This window comes from Drosophila innubila, chromosome X (genome assembly GCF_004354385.1).
Source record: "Drosophila innubila isolate TH190305 chromosome X, UK_Dinn_1.0, whole genome shotgun sequence".
Classification (NCBI taxonomy): Eukaryota; Metazoa; Arthropoda; class Insecta; order Diptera; family Drosophilidae; genus Drosophila; species Drosophila innubila.
Window position 1 is genome coordinate 5,812,950 of NC_047626.1, and position 23,319 is coordinate 5,836,268.

Sequence of the window (23,319 nt, forward strand, 5' to 3'; positions counted from 1 at the left end):
CTCTGATTGTTAGTTTGTATTTTAATACTTGCCACTTCACTCATTTTAATTAGATAATTCAGTTGGCATTGCGCAAGAGTTGTGAAAAAGTTAATAAGCTTCGCACTTTCCCTTCAACGGACAAGAGCAAAAACAAAAACATTTACCGAAACGAAAGGAAGAGAGCGAAAGTGAGAGCATGCGCTTGAGGCAATAACATTGACTGAACAGCTGTTATAACAGCATGTTATCGATTGGTAGATAATGAAACTCAACCAGAAGAAAATGTTAATAGGGCGATAAATTTACAGATCACATATTTTTTTGAAAAGAATAAAAGCGAGAATTCCAACTCGCAGTTTTAAAAGTTGTCACTAACGAAACGATTTACATTTGTTGTGAAGACGAGAGATTGAGCCTAACATTTGCCACGCAGCTGCTATGGTATGAAAATGTTAAGCTTCGTTAAGCTGTTCGGACCAATAACGTTAACAGAGAGTGAGTTAACAGCAAAGTGGCGCGCAATGTTATTTATTCAAATGTCGATGTGGGCCGAGTAGGCATGGAGAATTGAGAAAAAGTTTGAAATAATTCTAGAAACAGGCTTAGTATGTTGCGTGTTACACAGTCAGTCGCACGAACAAATAATTAAAATACACAATTGAATAAGTATAATACAGGAAATACATAACAAAAATTAATCAAGATGTTGCGCATACCAGGCATGCCCCTATTGCCGGGCACGCTATTTCGCGATGTAAGTAAAAACAAACAAAAGAATATTGAATTAAACTTTAAATTTAAGTTTATTTACTGTTTATTTGTATCTATGCAACAGGTTAATAAAGTGTACTATCCGAAATCGCAATCGTTATTGAATTTTCGCGGCATACCAATGTTATCCGATCGGCTACAGTCGACGCCCGTGGATCCAGCTGGTGTCGTAGTCGATATTAGTTGTCCGCCGGCCCAAGCCCAGGCACTATATCCGCCTCGGTCGGGTCCACGGCTGCCGCCCTGGCTGGCCTATGACAAGAAGGTGCTGAGCTTTAAAGCCTACTTCAAGCAGACACTGCAGGAGAACTTTCATGCCCCATATATGGTGCGTCATGTGAAGATCTTTTATTATCTGGAGGACGGTACCATCGATATACACGAGCCAAAGGTCGAGAATTCGGGAATTGTTCAAGGCTGTGTACTACATAGACAACGTGTCCCAAAGCCGCCACCCTGCGATAATGAATTTCTATCCATTATCGATCTCAATGTGGACAAGACCGTGCAGATCTTTGATCGTAACTATCATATATTCGATTGTGATCACTTTACACGCAATTTCCTTAACAAACGCGGCATTGTTGTGCCTGATCCGGTGCCAGCTGCCATGTAAGTCTACACAGAGAGAAAACAGACGTACTGAAATTAAGATTGCATGATCTGGAATTAAGTAATTGCATTTCTTTCAAATTTATACTTGATACAAGCAAGAATTGCTGAAAAAGAGCATTACAAATATTAAAAAATTAAAAATTTTAAATCAACTAAAATTCTAGTATGAAAATTCGATATAGACTGTTTCACCAACTTTAAACTTGTATAACATTGTCAAAGATCATCCGATTTTGAAGCGGAATGTCAGTTTCATTATAATTTGGCCTCTTTAATTAATTTGCATTCAAATGTAACTAATTTCGGTAAAAAAATATTTTGCCTTTAGATCTCGGTTTCTATTTTAAGACCATAGGGTCCCCCCTTTGGAATTTCGAAAATTTAAAATTTAAAATCTCCAGTTTTCACTTTTAATCAACTCCTTATATAGTAATTAGTATAAAACAACACTTTAAACTTAATTCTGAGGCCTTTCATTTTTTTGTAAAAATTCATGGAAAATTGGACAAAAATTTTGACTTGTAAAGTTGCTAGGTCATAAGTTGGACGAACTTCAAACTTTCATAACTTTGTTAAAACTGATCCGATTTTGAAGCGGAATGTCATTTTGATCATGGTTTGGCCTCTTAATGTGCTTTGCGTTCAAGTTTGATTAATTTTGTTAAAAAAATTTTACTTTGGATTTTGGTTTCGATTTTAATGCTTTATCCCAATTTTTTACTTTTAATCAACTGCATTATTAGTGATTATTAGCTTGAAGAAAGATCAATATGCTTAATTTAATTAATTAATCGAAATGAGGAATCAAGTTTAAAATGTAAAGTTTTAAGCACGAAATACTTGATTTTTTCACTCGTTGCCTTATATTGATCACTGAATGATCCTCGAATGATCCTTTACTCCATAGAGATCCCGCTGAAGCGGTGCGAAAACGTGGACAGGCTCGTTCCAGCGCTCCGCCAGAGAAACGTCATCCGTTTGCGCAGTTTCTGAAGTATGATCGCCAGATTCTCAAGTTTCAGGCGTATTGGGATGATCGCACCGATATGGGCGATGTGCGTAAGCTCGAGGTCTGTTATTATCTGGCTGATGATACCATTGAGGTGAAGGAGGCGCATATACGTAACTCGGGACGCGATGGACCCACAACATTCCTCAAGCGTGGACGTCTACAGCGCGTGAGTGTAAATGATCTTGTAATGAAGATCACCGATTGATCATTGTTGGCATTTTGTTTATAGGAATTCGATGGCATGTTATTGCCAGGACAACAGACGCCAGTGACGCTACTCAATGTGTTGGGCTCATCGAGAAATGTGCGCTATTGTGTGGATCCCCTCAATTTGGGCAACAAGGAGATTTTGTATTATAGTCAACGTGATCTTCAGATCGGTAGCGTCATCAATGTCTATGGTCGTGCCGTAGTCATCACAGATATGGATCCCTTTACCCGTCAATATTATCGCGATCATTATGGCATCGAACAGTTTACACCATTGCCACAGCCGACACGATCGGATGTCTGTGCGCCGTACGATAAATCGGGAAGAATGTTACCACCATATAACGGTTGGGGCAGCTACGAAGATTCCGCCGGCAATTGCATGTCCATTGTGATCAAGCGGCCAAAGACTGATTTCCGTAAGTTCATCAAACTCGATCGTTATGTGCTACGATTTGGTGCCAAAATGTTGTCCACGATCCGGGAGAATTGCGAGCGTATCTTTGTGATCAGTTATTATCTGAGTGATGATACGATGCAGGTGCAAGAGGTCGCTGTGCGAAATTCGGGCTTCCTTGGTGGTGAGTTCATGAAACGCACCCGTGTCCTGATGCCCGGACAGGAGAAATTCTCGTGCAAACAGCCGCAGTATTATAGACCCTGTAATTTCTTCATTGGCGCCACCATGTCGATCAAGGACTTTATCTTTCATCTGGTGTCGGCGGATGAGTTTACGCTCATGTATATGGAACATCATCCGGAACAATTTACGTACACAAATATCGAGCTGATCTTGGAGAAAATACGCAAAGCTTTGGAGCCCCGTATGGCTGATTTTGTATCGACTTGTGTGCCGGATTGCAGCGATCTGGAGAAGAAAATGGAGAAACGTGCCGTATTCGTGTCCTTTGAGAGCCTGAAAGGTGCTCTGATCGCTCTGATGGGCAATGCGATCAGTGATCATGAGATTATCACGATCTGTCGACACTTTTCCGGAGAGCAGGCGCCTCCAAATGCCTGTTCAAGGGACAAAGTTCTGGCGGCTGCCCATTTGGAGATCAAGCGATCGTTATGGAACGGTCGGGATGAATTAATGGAGCATTTCCATCACATTAATCCCACGAATAAACCATTTATGCCCGAATCTCAGGTGCGCTCCACCTTACGCGGTTTCCGTATGCCCTTCACATTGGAACTGATCGATAACATATTGTCTGTACTGAATCGCAATGATTGCGATGATATCGAGGTCTGTGATCTGATGAACTTCATTGATGTCTCCTGCTTCAAGGGCTGTGACATGCCACCGATCAATTACGCCTTCGAACTCTGCCCCAAACTTCCCTTTCAGTTCAAGGGACGCGTCGTTGATTTCGGCTGCCTGTTAAAGGCCTTAAATCTTCCCCTGAATCTACCGACGCCCAAAGCCCAGCCCACCAATATGATCGGAGATGCCCGAATATTGCCACCAACCGAAACGGCCAATTGTTAATCATCACGATCAACGATTAACGATCTTCAATCATCCACAGGCTACATCTCATTTAATTTTGTTTTGCATTATTTGCTGTTGTTTTTTTTTTAAAGTTCCGTAGATAGATCGAAATTTCTTGTACCACGACATTGGGAGACAACTAATACCACAATTCAAGAAACAACATCAGCAATAACAGACACCCAATTATCATATACCAAATAACATCACAGGAAATTGGATCTATATACAACTATATATTTTAATAAGAAACTACAAAATCACATGTAAATAATCAATAAAAACGTATAGTATCAGTAACCTACAAATTTTCGCTTCTATTTCAATTAGGGACCGTAATCGTTATAGGTTATATTATAAAAATTACTTGGTAATGATTATATTTAAATTTTTTATATTTTTCATCAAGGATAATCATTAGTTTTTAGAAATTCAATAAAAATTACACCAAAATTATTATATTTGATGAAAAAAATAATAAAAACAAAAAATATTGATCAAAAAAATAAAAATTAAAAAAAATTATTATTATTGATCAAAAGAAAATAAAAATCAGAAATGATTTTTATTTTTTTCAATGTTTTTCAAAAATGATTTTTATTTTTTTCGCTCAAACTCAACAGTAATTTACGGATTCTGTATAATTATTAAAAAAAAAATTAGTACTAGTAAGGATATGCAATAATATTGGTTAAGAGACGAACACAGAATCCGATTGTAAAATTATAAAGATTTTGGTGAGAATCATTTTTTTCTAGGACAATTATAAGTTGGTGTTTTTTTTATTAAAAAAAAATAAATCATTATTTACGGTCCCTGATTTTAATATTATATCATCTTTAAGTATTGAGAAATTGGAAGCGATTACTGCGAATTATGTTTATTTCAAATTAAAATTTCTATAAATCATATGAATCATAGAAAAAATTAATTTAGATATAACAAATTAGATATATAAAGTAGTGTTCCAGTGTTTTTAAAATGTATGGTTTGGATTTCTGACTTTTGAGCTACTTTATAAGACGTTATAAAAATAATTGCATACTTCTAGGCGCTTTCATTGCTTAAAATCATAAAACAGTCGTAGCATGAGTTATTTTTATCCAATATTAATGCGATTAAGTAATATATTAAATTTAAAGCTAGAGAATTGAGTTATGTAATTTCATTAACAAGCATTTTTTGTGATATATTCTATTGTGAATAGCACGTGGTAACTGAAGTTTTGAATTGATTCTTTATCGTTCCTAAGACGCGTCATCGATGACGAACACTTGAGCAGCTTTAATGTCTTTATCGTACAAATTGGGAGCGTGATTTTTTGTTGTTGTGTGTATGTATTGAGGGCGCTTAAAATACCATCAGTGACTACCTTTAAGTTGTTCGATATAGACAATCTTATCAATAGGAGATTTGCATGGATTTGATTGATTTCCCCACACTGATAACAACCAAATAATTGGAGTATAAAAATGTGTTGTGCACATACAAAAAAACTTAGTATTGAATTCGATATACAACTAAAAAAATGCTTAAGGCATTTATTGTACTCGGTTTGGTTTCGGCTCTCGCCGGAGTCGGAGCCGGAGCCGATCTTCTGCATCGCATGCCGATCTACAAGTGGGAGAATTCGGTAAAGAGCCGGAAGAATGTGATGTCCGAGGTGGCACATTTGCGTGGCAAGTACAATGTGGCAACAACGGCCACGTCGGACATAATAAGCGGGGAGCCTTTAGCGAACTCCATGAATATGTATTATTATGGCCAAATTACGATTGGAACACCCGGAGTTATATTCATCGTTATGTTCGATACGGGATCTGCAAATCTCTGGGTGCCATCATATAATTGCACAAGTACCGCCTGTCTTTCCCATACCCAATACAATCCCAATCAATCCACAACATTTGTACCAAACGGTTCGGATATAACGCTCAAGTATGGAACCGGTGGAATGAGCGGTTACCTTGCCATGGATACGGTGACTGTGAATAATTTGGTGATATTGAATCAAACATTTGGCGTGGCCGTTAGTGAGTTGGATAATCATTTTGATAATGTCGCCTTTGATGGCATTCTGGGCATGGGATTTGCCAATCTTGCCGAGGATAGTGTCACTCCACCCTTCTACAATATGTATAACGAGGCATTGATCAGTCAACCGGTATTCTCATTCTATTTGTCAATTGATGGCACCACCAGTATGGGTGGTGAATTAATTCTGGGTGGATCGGATCCGAATTACTATATTGGCAATATGACGTATGTGCCTATATCTAGGGATGATTATTGGCAGTTCGATATGTCGGAAGCCGTCTTGAATGGTGTTACACTGTGCAGCAATTGTCAGGCTATAGCCGATACTGGCACCTCACTGATCATGGCACCCATTGATGCCTATACGAAATTGTATAGTACACTGGACATAAATCCGGATGCCTCCGTTGATTGCTCTACGGTTAGTTCGATGCCCGTGCTCAAGTTCGTGATTGGTGGTACTGTCTTTGGTATTCCACCGTCGTACTATGTTCTCTATTTGGATGGTGAGTGTGTCGTTGGTATTCAAACCATGGGCACTGATTTTTGGATTCTGGGCGATATCTTCATTGGACAATACTATACGGAATTCGATGTGGGCAATAATCGTATCGGATTCGCTTCTGTCTCCGGTGCACAATACACAAATCAAGCAAATTCCCAATTTGCCAGCTTTACAACTATCTTCAGTTTGTTTGCCTTACTAAATATTATTTTAAAACTGTATTAAATCTTATAATTATCGAAGAATCTATCTGAAATATATTATACAAATTGTTTTTTCTTTTCTATTTTGTTTAAACTTCTTTACAATCATTAACTGCAAAAGTTTTGTTTTCTAAATTGAAGTCATATTTTAAATAATTATTATATTTTTTTTTTCCTTGAAATTTCTATATCGCTTAGTGTACAAATACTAATATCCGATTTGAATTAATATTATAATTTACGATTTTAGATGTGGTGTAGAAACTTTAAACTTATAGCTGCAGTTAGTTTTTCCAATTTTTTTTTTTTTTTTGTGAAAATTGACTAGAGCTATTTTCTTTTCTCATTTATCTATTATTGATTCTTAACGCCAGTCAAATTAATCTTTTCTGTTGCTGCTGTTTGTGGCCTAGTCGATAACGAGCTTATTTTTGATGGAAGACACTATTGTTATCTATTTATTTTCATTTACTTGGAACTAATGAAAGTAAAAATAGAATGTAATAAAATGGCTAAATGAAAAAATTACATTTGCCAGTACTCAAAAACTCCTCATTTTATAAAAGTTTTGTGAAAGTCATTATAGTGCAAACATAATCGATATTCCCATCTTAAATGCATTAAAGAATAAAACGAATGTGTTTTACATTTTATAAGTCTCTATTTATTAGATTTATTGAAAATAGCATTTTGGGTTTGCACAAAAAAAAAGTAGGGAGTTTTTTTTTCATTAAATAATAACTTAGCGTAATAAAATGTATTATAATGGGCAGGGAGATTTACCCCATTTCCTTTTTTTTTGTTTGCTGTGATTTTAGTTAAAAATGCAGCTAGTTGTATATAATTCTTGTATTTAGGCATATTTTGGTTAAAGTTATTAATGTTGTATATTTATATATAGATATATATATTTAATAAATGTATGTAAAAATTGTTGTTGTAGTTGAATTACCATAAAATCCATTTGTAAATCTTGTTGCTATTGTAAATTTATTGAAATATTTGAAAAATTGTAATTTAAAAGACAAAATTAATTTCTGATTATTTACTGCATTTAGCTTAAGTACTGCACTTAAAATTAATTAAACATTTAAAACATGTAAAAAAAAAAATCAAATTAGTTTAATAATGAAGAAGAAAAAAAAACGTTGGGGGGGGTGTGAAATCAAAAGAAACCGCGAGATAACGACTAAAAGAATACACTACAATTGAAAGCCGAAGAATTGATTAAAACAGGTTGTTTGTAGTTGTAAGTTGTAGTTGCTGTTGTTGTTGTTGTTGTTAATGCAAAATTGTTGAACATTTTTTTTTTACTCAGCGCCATATCAAATATGTGCATTTAATTTCAATTAGTGTGTTTACTGTTACAAATGGGTGTAAAGATAATGCAATTATACAATCGAAATGTCGTGAAGCGATTCATCAAAGTTTAAGAAGCGACCACGAAGTGAGGAGAAGGATGGGATGGTATGGGATGGATGAAGAAATAGGGGGAACGAACTGCACTCGCTTAAATGCATCATAATTTCCCCCAAAAATCCATCATAGACTCGAGAAACTGCAGCTGCCGATACATTGATATATTTAGATCTCATCAATATCGATCTCATCGCCATCCTCATCGTCCATGGCGTTCTTCTTGTTGGCAGCGGCAACAGCGGTGACTGCGGCAACCACCTTTAATGGTTCGACGCGAGCACGATCATCGTACTCGATCTCAACATCTGAATCACCGCCACCATTCTCATCATCATCGGATGAGGAATCCTCCTCCTCGGCATCCTTCAGCCATTGGACAAACGGTTCAACCTTCTCATGGATCTCAGTGGCCACCTTTTTCGACACATGACGTTTGCTCACTTTCTGTGCCCAATCGAGTATCACCTTCTCGTCAAGTATATCCAAATCGTAGAAGATCTTAAAGATGCCAGCCACCTTGCTCATCAACGTCTTCTCATGCAACTCAACTGTCTGCTCAATGCCACCGATCAAATACCGCTGACCCTTTGGATTGTTGTGTGTGAAGCGCAACAACAGAATTCGATTCTTGCGCACATCATTGATGATGTTCTCGGTGAAGAGGAGCTCGGCCAGCACCAAGGGTGCCTTGTTCACAATATCCAGACGTTCGGCCTCCATCAGCAGCTCCTTGTGGGTTGGCACATCGTCCAACTGCTTCTTGTCACGCTTGTTCTTCACCAGCTCATAGAAGATGTCAATGCGCTCCTTTTCCGTCTTGTCGTAATCATCCGAAATAGTCATACCCTTGGCGCCATCGGTTAGATCTTGTAGACGTGCTCGAATCGCCTCCTGCAAATAACAATTATAATTAATCGGCAGTCAATTTTATTATTTTTATTACATATATGATAATATCCAAGGCTGTAAACTGTAGGAATTGGTTTTTTTTTGTTTAACTAATAGAAAGATGTTAATGCTCTGTTAACTACTTTTACATATGTTAAAAATTCTCCAGTAGGCTCTTACAGCTTTACTCTCTGCTAAGTGGCTGTCTACAGTAGAATTAACAGCACTTCTACAGAACGCTGTAATCTATGTTCACCAGCTCTGACTTTTAAAGTCCAGCTAGATAATTTCCCTACGTTTTGACCTGGAATTATTAATAAATATGTGTTTTATCCTTATAATAATAAAGGCTACAAATTGAATTGAAATTCTAAGTCTGCTAAGACAATGTTAAAAGCTCATCGCTCTTTTGGGCCTGTTAACATTACAGAGTTGAGGATAACTTCTACATTGTTAACAGCATTTTAAGAAATAATACAATTTCAAGTATTAACACTCTGTTAAGTTACAGCGCAATGTAAATCTACACTGCTAATATCGATCTACAAATCATTTCCTAGTTTACAGCTGAAATAATTTATAAGTTGACGTCTATAGCTGACCTTGGAAACATCCACACTCCAGCCATCATCGTCATCCTCGGTAATGCTCTTCTCTGGTATGGCAGCACTGATCTCAGCCTCCGTCTGACTGGCGTGATTGGTGCCATTGCCGCCATCGGATTCACCGCCAGAATTATTGGCCATCGAATTGTTGGACATGGAGCCATCGGAATTTTCGTGCTTTTGCTTCTGGACACGCTTTGAACGTTTGCCCTCGGTAAGGGAGGAGCCCTGGGCAGCCGGATTAAGGGATGGTGGATTTTTAACAATATACGTATTGACCTTATGATTGACTTTAAGTAGGCCATGGAAACCACAAGCCTTGCATGACTGCGAGATGGTTTGATTCTTGGCCGAAACAGTCAAATCGGTTTCCGGATTATCGCATTCCGGACACAGCACAAATTTGCGTATAAAGCCATCAAGTAGATCCTGCAGCTTGTTCACATCATGCGAACCGTTCACAATAAAACGCTCGTTCTGTCAACAGAAAAATGCCAGAGATATGATTAAATATTTATTTATTTACGTGATTAATTAAAAATAATATAATAACTAAAGGGAGGGTGTGCTACCTTCTAAGGCCATCGCAAATATCGAGAGTACTATTTTTATAATAAATTCATAATGCGGATAACTAAGAATAAAGCAAATAAAATATATTTACACGTAGTTAATAATAAATGCATGTGTTCAATTGTCTTTTAATACGGTACGATAGTCAAAACTATCGATATTATTGTCATTATTTGGACTGATTTGGCTATGTGCCTTTTACGATAGTTTTTGACGTATCTAAATATAAAATTGTAATATATTTAGTTTAAAATGTAATGATTGACAAGCTCATATTTTTGATTGTCTTGAGAGAGTACTATCATGGTTAAATAAAGTTTGAATTGATTTAAAGAATGGATAGATTCCAAATATAACATAATGATTTTAACGATAGTCCTGCAGTTTTAGAAATGTGGCATAATTGAGCTAAAGTGAATTTTATAATGCGAAAGATAGAGTTTACAAAAGAAAAAAAGAAATAATTAGAATGCAAAAATGTGAATGATTGATGGAAATAATTTAATTGAGATATTGTTTGATATACAAAACTATCGAGAGTAACTAAACTATCGTTTAAAGTAAAAGCTAATGTGAAAAATTTAATATATGAAATGGAAAGATTAATAGGCTATTTCCACGACCACTCACTTTTGAATGTGGCTCATATTTGGCTTTTCACGACCAAATGTGAAACTGTTAAGACATTTGATATTCACTTAAAGCGAATTAGCTGATCGATTTCTGTGCACAAATTATAAAAAGCTGACAATAACAACATTGTAATATTTATTTTGATATTATAATTGGCGCAAATTTAATGCCTATTGCTTTTTATCACGAGTTTATCGATAAACATCGCGTGTTCGATAAAAAAAAATACTGAAATTCGCCGGGACGAATGACAAAAAATCTTCACATTCATTATGAATGAGCCAAAATGATCATTCGGATTTTGTACTGAAATGAAGTCCACATTCGGGCCGAATGATGAAAATGGCGTCGAATGAGGCAAATGTGCTGTCGTGGAAATAGGCTATAAGAATGAATAAGATATGTGCTTAATTAGACTTCAAATTAAGCAATATGTTACTTCCAAATATGAGACTTTAACGATAGTTATAGAGTATTATCCACATACCTTATGATCGAATTGCGTTTGGGCGCCCAATTCGCAGCCAAAGTATTTGGTCGGATAGGTGGCAGGACGGCCGATGGCGCGTGCCACTTCGGCCATGTTGACCAGGACGGTCTTGATGCCATTGCCCTTGCCCTCGACCTTGGCCTGAAGACGGGGCATCTTATAGCGATAGAAGATGTCCGTGACGCTGCGATTAACATTAACGGTCGCCATTTTGATGCGTTTAACTGATTTGCTCTCTTCTATTTAAAGTTGATTGTTGCAATTTATTATTTGATTTGTTGTATTAAACGTGTTGATTTTTTTTGCTGCTTTTCGGTTCGGTTTTGATTTAATTGGATTACGTATACTTTTCTGGCTCTTTAGAGGTTGAGGTTGGATTATATAGGGCTCTTTCTCTCTCTCTGTGTCTCTCTCTCTATCTTTCTCTCCAGCTGTCCCTTTCGTTTGCTGAGTGCTGAGTGGATATTTCTTTTTGGGTTTTGGGCTAATTCCAATTGTCTATGGCTGATTGTGCGGCTGGCAGCGTCAATTTGTTGACTTTAGCGGCTATTTTGTTGCAGTTGCAGTTGCTTTGCTTTTCGTTCCCGTTCATTAAATTTGCTTTTTACTTCAACTTTGCTCCTCGCGCTGATTTAATTAAATGATTAACTATTGATCCAGATGGTCACAATTCTATTGTTGTTGTTGTTGCTGCTATCTGCTGCTGTCGATGATTCCGATTGGAGTTCGGAGTCCGACTTTGATTTGGATTTCGCTTTACGTCCACTGGGCATCGACTCGTGCATCAAGTGGCAACAAATGGTTGGTTTATTCTTTTCCGAATTCCTTTTTCCCTTTCAAACTTTAAACTTTAGTATTTGTTTTGTTTTGTTTTGTTTTTTTTTTTGTGCTGATGGCAACTGATTTGATTTTATCTCTTCCTTGTTACTATTTGCTTTATTATCTTCTTGCACTCCCACTTCGTCTTCTTTCTGTCGACTTTTTCAAGTGTTGAACTCGGTTTGCTTTCCAATTCCAATATCTTCCTTTTCTTTCGCTTGTAGTGCGGGCCTTACTGTATTATTTTTTTTCATATGTTGTCTCTATATATCTGGCATAGTCTTAACTATTGGTGTTTTTTTTTTCTTCCTCAAGTTAATTTTTGTTTTTTTTTTATAATTTTTTCTTTTTTAATTTTTTTTTTTATTTTTGTAATTTTTTTTTAGTAAAAAACTATTGGAACGGTACAATGGTTGGCTCACGTGTACCTGAACGGCTGTAACTTCCGATGTCTGTTACTTGAAGTCCTGCAAAGGATTGAGAAAATAGAAAATAGGTTAATTAATTTACTTGAAGAAAATGCATTTCTCTTGGCTGGAAGCACATTTTTCGCGCACTTTAACCACTAGTTGCTCTACAGCAATAACATTTGATTAACAGAGGACAAGGTGTAGATGCTCAAGTTGCAAATACTGCAGGTACACTTCAATCAATTGTGCTCTAATTGTAAAGCAAAAGCTTTCAAATTTCCCCAGGCACCAAACACACACACACATACATACGTTAGTGTCTGTGTGACCCATTTAAAAAAGAGTTATACATGTAGTAATGTATAGTGAAAGCTTCCAAGAAGGACATCAATGTTTTAAGGAAATAAATCAAAAAATGATGCAAAGTATCAGCATGTCACATCCAATTATTTCAGCTATTTTTTTTGTTAAAGTTTCATTATCCTGGGCCCATCTAAAAAAAAAAACAAACCCGAATAGAGGTCAAAATGTCCAGAATTCAGCAATAAAAATTAGTTTGGCAACTGGACTAGTTTATTATTTTTTATTAAATTTTAAGGTTTCCATGAAAAATTAACTTTTTATCCCTGTTTGTGTAACTTTCTACTATTACGACCCGTTTACCAACACTACTTTTCCTTGACCTGTCCTTCTTATGACATTTTTACCAACTACATCACATGGGTTTGTTTATTTTATAGTAAAAAGAACTCAATACATTGTATATTTAACCAAGTTTCAATACTTAAAGTTTGAGGTTTCCGCAAAAGGTTTATACAATTTGATAATTCATGATAAGTCGTACTCTATTTTGTATTTCGTTTTTTAGATGAGCACTGGCTAATACACCATTATCTTTTTTTTTCCAAAGATCTACTCTATAATTCAATGTTTCTTTAAGTTACTTTAATTATTACTCACCGATGACTTATAGTTCGCCTCTTTGAATTCATGCACAGTTCGAAGCTTTTACTCCGTTTTTGTGGAATTGGAGGTGCGCCTTTTTTTGCTGGTGTTTCTGCAATATGAATGAGAAATAATCATTAGCAAAAAATGGAAGGGGAAGTACCTTAAACAGATGCATCTATGTAGCTCATTTTCATATACTTGTGTTGATATGTGGGACTCCCCCTTTTTTGTATATGTTTTTCTTATTTTTTAGCTTACCCACACAGGCATACAGTTAGGCCAGCGATTGAGACGGTGCATAGCAAGTAAACAACATTGGAAACCCACTTCGAAACACTTAAAAAATATATATAGAAACTAAACGAAGAGATAGTTCTGGACTTTAGGAGTGTTTGTTTAGTGAGGTAGTGAGTTGGGGGGGGGATTAGAACGGGGCTAGAACGATCGACAGCTTGCTCGCTCTTAGGCCTGCCTTTTTAATGCCGCCTCATCGGGAGTTTAGGGAACAGCAAAGCATCGGCACTCTTCTCTTGATACGCAGCAATTTGGAACCAAAGCTTAACCAGAAATTAGACCACATCAAAAATATTGATATTGTTTCGATACTATCGACAATCGATGAAATCGAATTTGACAGTTTATCTTCAATTCACGTTTAATTTTTATTGCATTTCTTGTTTTGTCAACCGCTGACAGAGAAAAATGCAAATTTGAGATTTACACTGAAAATTTCTGATAGACTGGTTATCGAATAATTTTCAAATTCAATGCCTGATCTGAGAATTGTGTGGAGTGCCTTAAACATTCAAATCTAACTGACAGCAAAATCAAAACAGTAAGAAATTATTTAAATTTTGCCAACACTGTTAAGCAGCCGATTAATCGATATCCGATAAAGGCAAGAAGGATCGCAGCAGATTGCAGGCTCCTTTAACAGCTGCTGTTAGCTAACAGCCGATAACCAGACAGCTGACACTAAAAATGTGATAATAGGAGACCGAAACATCAAAGGCTGTTTTAATCGATACCCGATTAATACAAGGAGAATCTTAGCAGACCGCAACCTCTTTTAACAGATACTGCCAACTAACAGCTGACAGTCAGACAGCTGACTGACTGTTACCGGGCTTATAAGGCAGTTAATTTTAATTAAATCAAAATTGTTTTGATTTTTCCAATCGGCCTGTTGGCGCAATGGTTCTTTTTTGGTTTAAACAAAACCTTTTCCAAAACTTTTTAAATTTTAGATCTGCATATATACCAACAATAAAAATGTATCCTACAATTGAAATACCAAAAAACCCCCATACATGTACATTATTAAAATTGCAGAAAAGAGTACGTAAATTTTGTGGTCAATAGAACATTTTAGGCTAACTAAACAAATATATTCAAAATTTAAATTTTAAAAAGAAACTAATGTGCTTTTTTCTTCTTTTTTTAAATTAAATATTTTTGATTTGATAACATTTTTTTAATATTGTAAAATAACTTATTAAATGTACACACAATAGGAGTTAAATAAAAATTGTTTTGCATTAGTGAAGAATAATTGTGTTCATTTAAATTGAAATTGGGTCGTTTTTAATGAGAATGGCTCTTTTCAAAATTTATTTGGCGAATTTTTATTTTATTAAGTGGCAACCGTGTTTTGCAAGCTACTTTTTCAAGTGTTCTCATTTAATAAACTTCAAGGTGTTCCTGAAGACAAAAATCTATTGCTTTTAAATGTCTAAAATATTCTCGGGAGATTTGACAAAATTAAATATTTATCAAATTGAATTAAAATATCTTTAAATTGAATAATGTGGAAAAAATGTGTTTAAAAATATTAAAATCTCTAACATTTTAGGAACACCAACATTTTGAACGGTTGTTTTCAAAAACATTTTCCTTTAAAATCTCTAGAGATTTCTGAAACACACCTGAATAAGCTGCTTAACAAATGCGTTATTATTGAAACCTATTTAAGCTGCCGCATAAACATAATATGTAAAATCAACTGAGAGCAGAGAGACTGAGAGAGCGAAGGAACGAATGCTGTGCACATGTGTAGGTGTGTCACACTCTGTCCGTGTGTGTGCGTCTGTGTGTGTGGGGCTGTGTGTGTGGGTGTGTGTGTTGAGAATTGCTTAACTCACCGCTGAGGTCATAGGTAATGGCCACAGTATGTCGCTGGATGGTTAAATCGCACAGCATATGATGCAGCTCTCTTTGAAATTTCGTTCTCACGAGGAGCAGGAGAAGGTGATGGAGGTGAAGGTGGAGCTGAAGCTGAAGCTGGAGCTGCAGAAGCTGAACGAACGCGGCCAAAAATTGCAATTGCAATTGCAATGGCAACGTCAACGTCAACGTCGTCGTCAACAACAACGTCAATTGCTTCGGCGGCGTCAGGTTGATGTCGTTTTTCCGATCGGTTGGCGTACACAACACCACAGTGGCTAACAGGAACAACAACAGGATCTGTATCTGGTTAACAGTGGCTTTAGCTGTTAATGCTATTTTATGTACTGCTATTGACTTTAATAATTCTTTTCGCTTTGTTCTTTTTTTCCGAATTCGCGACAATGTTGTTGTGGCCGTTAGAATATCATTTGTTGTTGTTGGTATTGTTGTTGTTGTTATTGCCACAGGTTGAGGCAACAGAATGTTGAGAAAACCACAACGACAAAGCGTTAAGAGCATTAAAAGACGTCAATTCAAGAGATTGGCAAAAATTCAAACAAAAAGTTATCAATTCAAAATTTAAGAGAGCCAAAAAAAAAGGAAAAGAAATGTTGAGAAGACGATCTTAAGAATAGTTTCGACTGTTGCTCTCTCTCTTTCGTGCTGTTGTTGTTGCTGTTGCTGCTGCTCTTGTTTATCGAATAAATTATCGATTTCTACTGCTTCATCGATAGTTGCCTTTGATGAAGCGCCGTCACGTTTTTCTCTCTTCTGTCTCTTGTTCAATGTGTCTTTTTTTTGTTAGCCAGATTTCTTCTTTTTTTTGTATTTTTTTGACCAATTTTGGGTGTTTCACATTAAATAAAATATGTATATAATGATGTTATGCAGTTTCAATTGAATAGAAAATGTAGGAAAACTCAATGAAAAACTAAATTCCTATGGGAAAGCAAAAGGAAATCAAATTTAAAATGAACAGCAACAGCAACAACAACAAGGAATTTACACACACACACACACACGCAAACACACGCTCAACTGAGGAAAAATCCAATAATTACAATGCCAATTGGAAACTGAGCATGTTTTCTTTTTTTCATGTTGTTGCCCCAAAAAGAGAAGGAAATTTACGCATTTTTGGGGCTTAAATTGAGCGTGTTTGTTTCTTTCTTTGCATTTTGGCCAAAAGCAAATGTTAAAGCTGGCTTTAATGCTTTTTTTTTGGTTTAAACACATGCACACACACACACACAAACAAAATATGCGTGGAAAATTTTCACGTTTCAAGTACAATGCGGAAAATTGTTGAAAACTTGCGATGGGTTTAACGCTGACGAATAAACTGACGTTAGCGATGCTGCTGAGCGAGGTCCTGACTTTCTCTCTCGGTGTGTGTGTGCGTGTGCGTGTGTGTGTGTGTGTGTGTGTGTGTGTGTGTGTGTGTGTGTGTGGGTTGTCCTGGCGGGGATGGAAGAGCATAACCCGAAGAGCCGAACACTCGAACAGCAGTTCGTGGACAATCACTGCGCATGTGCTTTGGTCCTGCAACAACAAACAGATGTTCCCACTGTGCCAGCCCACCAGAAACGTCAACTCCTTCCCTTCTATCCCGGCCATCCACTCCCCTCCCCAACACAACCCTCTTTAAACGGCATGGAATGCAACTCTGTGGCCGCATTTCTGGTCAATATTTTAGGCCAGTGTTGATAGAATTTCAAAAGCTAAAATAACAAATTTAACAACAAAATGTAGCTAGAAATAGCTACAAAAATTATTTTTTTCAAAATTTAGCCTTTAAGTTTTTAGTTTAACTTTCAATAATAGTAATTCAGGTGTGTTCCACAAATTAAAGCAGCAATGCGCTGCTAAAGATTTGTAGATAGTGAAGGTTTCAATATTTTCTTATTCTATAGCAAAAGCGCAACTTCACCGATATCAGCGACATTATTTACAGAATTTTTACATTTGTCGGATTCTGAATTAATTAATTTAATTAATAAATTAATTATTTAAAATTTGTAAAAGTAGTCAAATCTGCTATAAAACAGCCAGATGTCATATTTTTTGTCTAGCTTTTAAAATTATAAACTAGCCAAGTTGAACTATAAAATAGCTAAAATGGCAGCACTGTTTTAGGCATATGCATAGCAGAGACAGAGAGAGCGACAGAGAAAGAGCAATTGCAAGTTGTTTTATTGCGGCCAGCCCAAAAGTATGCAGCAAAAAAAGCTCAGTTTGGTGCTCATCAATCAAAAGTAACTGCAGGAACAAAGTGAAAACTGCAGGTCATGATGCATCAGACAGAGAGATTTTACAAAAGGCTAAAGAGAACGCAAGCGCAGACTTGCATGTGTGTGTGTGTGTGTGTGTGTGTTTGCGGGCACGTGTGCGTCACAAAGAGACAGAGAGAGATGAGAGAGAGTGCAAGAGCGTAGGCTGCGGCTGCAGTGCAAAAACAGCTGAGAGAGCAATTCGACACGTTGTTGTTGTTGTTGTCTTTTTGTGGGAAGCTGAATCAATCGAAGTTGCCAGCAGGCTGCAGTCAATATTTATTGACTTGGCATACCCTGTAAATCAGTGCAAGAGCATGAGTTATGCAGTGTGTTAATTTTTTACTTTATTGGCAAATCAGTTGCAATAATGTTTGAAAATGTACGTATGTATATTTTTTATATTACATGATTAATTGAAATGAAATATTATCTTTAAATTTAGCAGTATTTTTGACATCAAAGAAAATGAAGCAATAACATTAACATCTATAATCTCTTCGTTTCATATATAAAACTGTAGAAACTGTAGAGCATATGGATCGCAGTTCATATTTCTTATTTTTATATTTCCATGCACTTGAATAACCATGACGAATACAGATTTTCTACATTTTTTTCTTCTTTTATATAGAATCGCATGACAAATGTAATTAAAGTATAACATATTCCATATATGTAGGGTATACAGTACATTTCGTTTTAACTAGACGTTCAATTGTGTTGTACCCGATTTCTCGGCTATTACGGCGTGACCGAAGAATGAAAGAAAGAAACCTCTACAGAATAACAAATGAATCAGAGCGCATAATTCAATAAATTACGGCAATTTTACATTGTTTTGTTTTTGTTTTCAATAAAAAAAGTACAGAAACTAAACAGAATTTTGCTAGTAATTATTTGTAAAGAGTTAAAAATAAAAACAGGTGTGGGTGGTGAATAGAAGCTTGCGGGGGTGGGGGTGATAACATGGGCTATTTTAAGTTTCCCCTTTGTTGACAACCATAAAGAGAGTATTTTAATGTTGTTGTTGTTGTTGCACCCACTTTACACACAAACACACACATACAGCAGCAATTGTATTACGCGAAATGGAACAGAAAATTGCGAGAGGCAACAACAAGTGTGCACAGTCAGAAAGCTGTTAATGTTAAATCAAATGTTAAGCAATATGTAAAAGACAAAAACCTATTTAAAATTGACTTAAATTGCAATTACAGTGGCACTTGCCTAAGCTAAACAGCGATTTCCGAGATATTTAACTGCAAAACAAAGGAAAATGCTTAAAGGAGAGAGAGAGAGAGAGGAGAGCGAGAGAGGGCCTGTTATTGCAGTTAAAAGCAAAAGCATGTGATGAGATGATATATATACCGGGCAGGGGGAGGTGGGGGAGGGGAGGGATAGTCCGACCAATGCCATAAACTGGTTTTGACTTTTATCAGTGTTTTTTTTTCTCTTCTTTTTGTTATTGTTTGGGCAAGCTTGCAAAATGCCAAACAAGAAACAGAAACACAAGCAAAATGCAAATGGAACTGGAAACTAAACTACTTATTTAGGTATTGTTACAAAGCAGAGCAGACAGAGAGAGACACAGAAACAGAGAAGGGTTTGGGTGAATGTGTAATTTGATTGAGATTGATTGCGTATTGTCTCTGGTGCATAAAATTATAACAAATGCGCTGTTAACCGACTACTGTTGACCAACAGCAACATGTTTTGTAGACATACAGGTACTAAGTACCATAGTAACAGAACACTGTTAAGTAACATTGGTTCCGTGTGCGAAAAATTAATGTACATATGTATTTACAGTCAGTCAAGTAATGGTTTTGACAAAGTGAAAAATAACATCTCTTTCTAATTTTTAAAATGGATTTTTTCACCTAAGTTTTTTAATAAATTATAATAAAATTTAAAAAAAATATATATAAATTTTTTTCTTTGTGAAGACAATTACTTGACCAACTATACAGGTGATATATGTGTGTTTGTATGTATCGTGTTTATCGGTTACGGCATGCGCACTTTAAGCTTAACAGACTACAACAAATCTCATTACACACACACACACACACACACATAAAAAATCCCCATGTAGTGTGTTGATAATAATGATGTTCCTGTTCATGATCTTCACAGTTTTTATTGCTGGAAAATGCTACAAATTGTGCTTACTCATTTTAAAAGAAAAATATCAAAAACAGAAGGTAGGAAAATCAAATAAGAGAAATACCCAATAAACAGATCACAAATGATGAAAAATTGGTTTTGGGACTCAACTAGTTTCTTTTTTTTAATGTTTGAAGTTTCCATACAAAATTGCCTATTTTTTATGTTGCTTTGTGCAATTCGTCTCTACTACGGACCGTTTACCAACACTAGTTTTGTTTGACTTGTCCATTTTGTGGCCAGTTTACCAAGTACATAGTGGATTTGTGAGTTTTATTTGGAAAAATCTCAATCGAAAAATAATATGGTGAAAAAAAAAAATAATTTTGAACATTTTGCAAAGGAAGTTTGAAGAGCACTGGATTTTTATGGTCATTAAGTGCGTGTGGAACCGTGAATATATGGTTTTGTCTACGGTCCTCTATTTACACTCCCTAACACCTCTTTGAATGTTTATATTTAAGAAGCTACTTGTGGCCGTGTGATCAAAATAGTGTTGGTAAACGAGCTGCAAAGTCACAAGTTGCACAACTTCAAAGATTATAAAAAAAATAAACTAATTGAGTCCCAAATCTAATTTTTTTTTGGCTAAATTCATGATAAATCGGTCTCTGTTTGGGGTTTTTTTTTATATTTTTGATTTGTGGTTGGCCCAGACTAATAGACTTTTACCTGATGATTATCAGCGAATTGCAGCGCAATTTTGATTACGATTACGACTAAACTAAACTGGCGTTATCTGTCGCTGAACTTACACAACTAACTTACAGTCGTATATTTATTTATTTACTAAATTGCAATATATACAGTTTGTCAACTAATTGATTTGAAAAGAAAATATTAATTTAAATCTCTTTTTACCTTGTTTTAGAAATAAAAAGCAACCATAAGACATGAAAAAAAAACCAAGAATATAATAAAATAAAGTATTTAAATGTTTTTCGCTATTAAAACAATAAAAATACTGTAAGCGTTTGGGCATTTCTATAGCCTCGTTACTTTACTTTCATATAAACGTTACTTTATAGTACATGACGGTTCATAAATTTAACAACGATTTTATTGAGAATTTATGTATTTTATTTTTTAGTAACTAAAAACTTTTGCATCAGAATTGAAGTGTTTTCTTTGCATTTTTATAAACTTTTTAATGCTCGAATAGACATTTTTATTTCAAATAATCATTATAACAAAAAGACTTCATTTTGAAAGTAAAATTTTTAAGAAAACAGTTAAAAATATAGAAAAACTCGATAAATTGAATTTTGCAGTCTCTATTTTCGTTCAAGTGAGTTAATTTATGCGTAAATGTTAAAATAACTTAGATTTAATAAAGAAAAATATTATTATATTTAAAATATGTGAGTTTTTGAATCAATTTCAGTGGAAATCTTGGTTTCTTATATCTTATTTGTTGTTTGACTAAAGTTGCTCGTGGGTTTTAAAAGTTAATGAGATATTTTTTTTTTTAATTAAAGCACAATTTATTTGTTTGTTAAGAGAGTTACTTGACACACTGTATGTGCCTGTTGTAACTGACAATTGTCAATTGACAATTGGTTGCAAGTACTTACCACTTAATCTTTCAAAAGTCATATAAGATATTATGTTTCCCCTGCTTGGGGTGGGCAACACAATCTCACGAATTAGATAAGGAAGTGGATCGAAAAAAATCTCTCTCTTCAAGGTCCTCAAATATTTAGTGTCAGCGAACGATCTGCGGTTTTGTTGTTGTTGTTATTTTTGTTTTGGTTCCAAATCAAATTATATATAGATGTACAATATATAACCGTAGCTGATTCTTTCTGTATTTTGGATTTTTTACTTTACTGTTTGTTTTTTAATTTTTTGCCACGTGAGAAATTCGCGCAACTGTTAAAAAAAATCGCGTTTTGCGATTTGCCGCTGGCAACGCTAACCACGCGAAAAATAGCTTTTATTTGCTTTTATTGTTTGTTGTTCTGAACTTTAGCTGCTTCAGATGATGCAAGAACTCTGCAATGATATTAAATTATAAAAAATAATTTGGATTATTCCAATAGGCTTGATAATAAAACTGATAATGTTATTGATGAAATTGTTCAGACTGTGCGAATGTTAATTGCGTATGCTTAACAGCAGCTACCTCAGCTGTTAATGTTAGCTTGCTGTTATGTTGCAAACGTGCGTGCGTGTGTGTTTGTGTGTCTGAACAATTTGTTGTTGGCTACGAAAATGAAATGAAACGAAACGTGCGCAGTACACTAAAAATACAATACATAAGGGGTATTCCTTCTTGAATACTTTATGGCCAGTGCAGATTTACAAACACACGCACACACACACACACATATATGCAGACGCATGCACACTTATATACATATGTACATATGTGATTTGCAATTTGTGAAATTGTAATCGAATTCTTATCAACATAAAGTCCGAGTGCAACAGATAGCACAAAGCGCACAGTTGATATAATGCATAGATATGTAATGCCAACATTGCACGTAATTATAATTTTTACTGCACACACAGAGACACACACACACATATATATATACATAAATATATATGTACATATGTATATATGACAATAAAAAAGAAGCCACGCCATTTGTCATTTTTGAGGTTGTGTATGTTTTGTAATATTTTTACCTTTTTTTTCAAAACGCAAAACAATACTGGATTTCAATTCATCAATTTTTATTTGACGTTAATTTGACTTGCGGTTATTTAATGCGATTTAACACTTGATTTTCTTCGGAGAACGACGACAAACTGTTGGCAAACGAACTGATTATGCTGCCACCCGATCGAAAGCTTGCCACACTGTTAAATTCACCGATCTGGCAATATGCACTACAAAAGGTCAAATGACAAAATGGTAACTTAAAAATATTACATCTTTTTCATAACAATTTCTTAATTACGAAGCTAGAATTTTTAAAATTTTTTTCAGAGTTTTTGTTGGAGTTTTCCGCGTGTTTTAGTATTTTTTTTAATTTAAATTAGTAACTTTTCTCCCCTTGGGATAAAAAGCCTCAAACCTTCATTAATATGCTTACCTTAATTTTATGTAATTTCGAATTTAAAATTTTCATAAAATTATTAAATTTA

The 23,319-nt window shown here is 35.3% G+C and overlaps 4 protein-coding genes across 4 annotated transcripts; 2 read left to right on the forward strand and 2 right to left on the reverse strand.

The window, feature by feature from the left end:
• Nucleotides 1-544: 544 nt before the first annotated feature.
• LOC117793947 (EF-hand domain-containing family member C2) lies at nucleotides 545-4,393 on the forward strand. Its single transcript, XM_034634409.1, has 4 exons — nucleotides 545-736; nucleotides 818-1,365; nucleotides 2,276-2,546; nucleotides 2,610-4,393. Exons 1-4 carry the CDS (start codon nucleotides 686-688, stop codon nucleotides 4,080-4,082), a joined length of 2,343 nt encoding a protein of 780 aa, XP_034490300.1. The 5' UTR covers nucleotides 545-685; the 3' UTR covers nucleotides 4,083-4,393.
• Nucleotides 4,394-5,591: 1,198 nt separating this feature from the next.
• Nucleotides 5,592-6,904, forward strand: LOC117783229 (lysosomal aspartic protease-like). The gene has a single exon (XM_034620516.1). It carries the CDS (start codon nucleotides 5,614-5,616, stop codon nucleotides 6,850-6,852), a length of 1,239 nt encoding a protein of 412 aa, XP_034476407.1. The 5' UTR covers nucleotides 5,592-5,613; the 3' UTR covers nucleotides 6,853-6,904.
• Nucleotides 6,905-7,622: 718 nt separating this feature from the next.
• On the reverse strand, nucleotides 7,623-11,858 carry LOC117780344 (eukaryotic translation initiation factor 5). The gene is made up of 3 exons (XM_034616834.1): nucleotides 11,436-11,858; nucleotides 9,740-10,219; nucleotides 7,623-9,140 (listed from the first exon to the last, which is right to left on the reverse strand). The coding sequence occupies exons 1-3, from the start codon at nucleotides 11,646-11,648 to the stop codon at nucleotides 8,415-8,417; spliced, it is 1,419 nt and encodes a 472-aa protein (XP_034472725.1). The 5' UTR covers nucleotides 11,649-11,858; the 3' UTR covers nucleotides 7,623-8,414.
• Nucleotides 11,859-12,500: 642 nt separating this feature from the next.
• LOC117780376 lies at nucleotides 12,501-23,013 on the reverse strand. Its single transcript, XM_034616892.1, has 4 exons — nucleotides 22,858-23,013; nucleotides 21,795-22,215; nucleotides 13,628-13,724; nucleotides 12,501-12,724 (listed from the first exon to the last, which is right to left on the reverse strand). Exons 2-4 carry the CDS (start codon nucleotides 21,814-21,816, stop codon nucleotides 12,676-12,678), a joined length of 168 nt encoding a protein of 55 aa, XP_034472783.1. The 5' UTR covers nucleotides 21,817-22,215; nucleotides 22,858-23,013; the 3' UTR covers nucleotides 12,501-12,675.
• Between the last annotated feature and the right edge of the window lie 306 nt (nucleotides 23,014-23,319).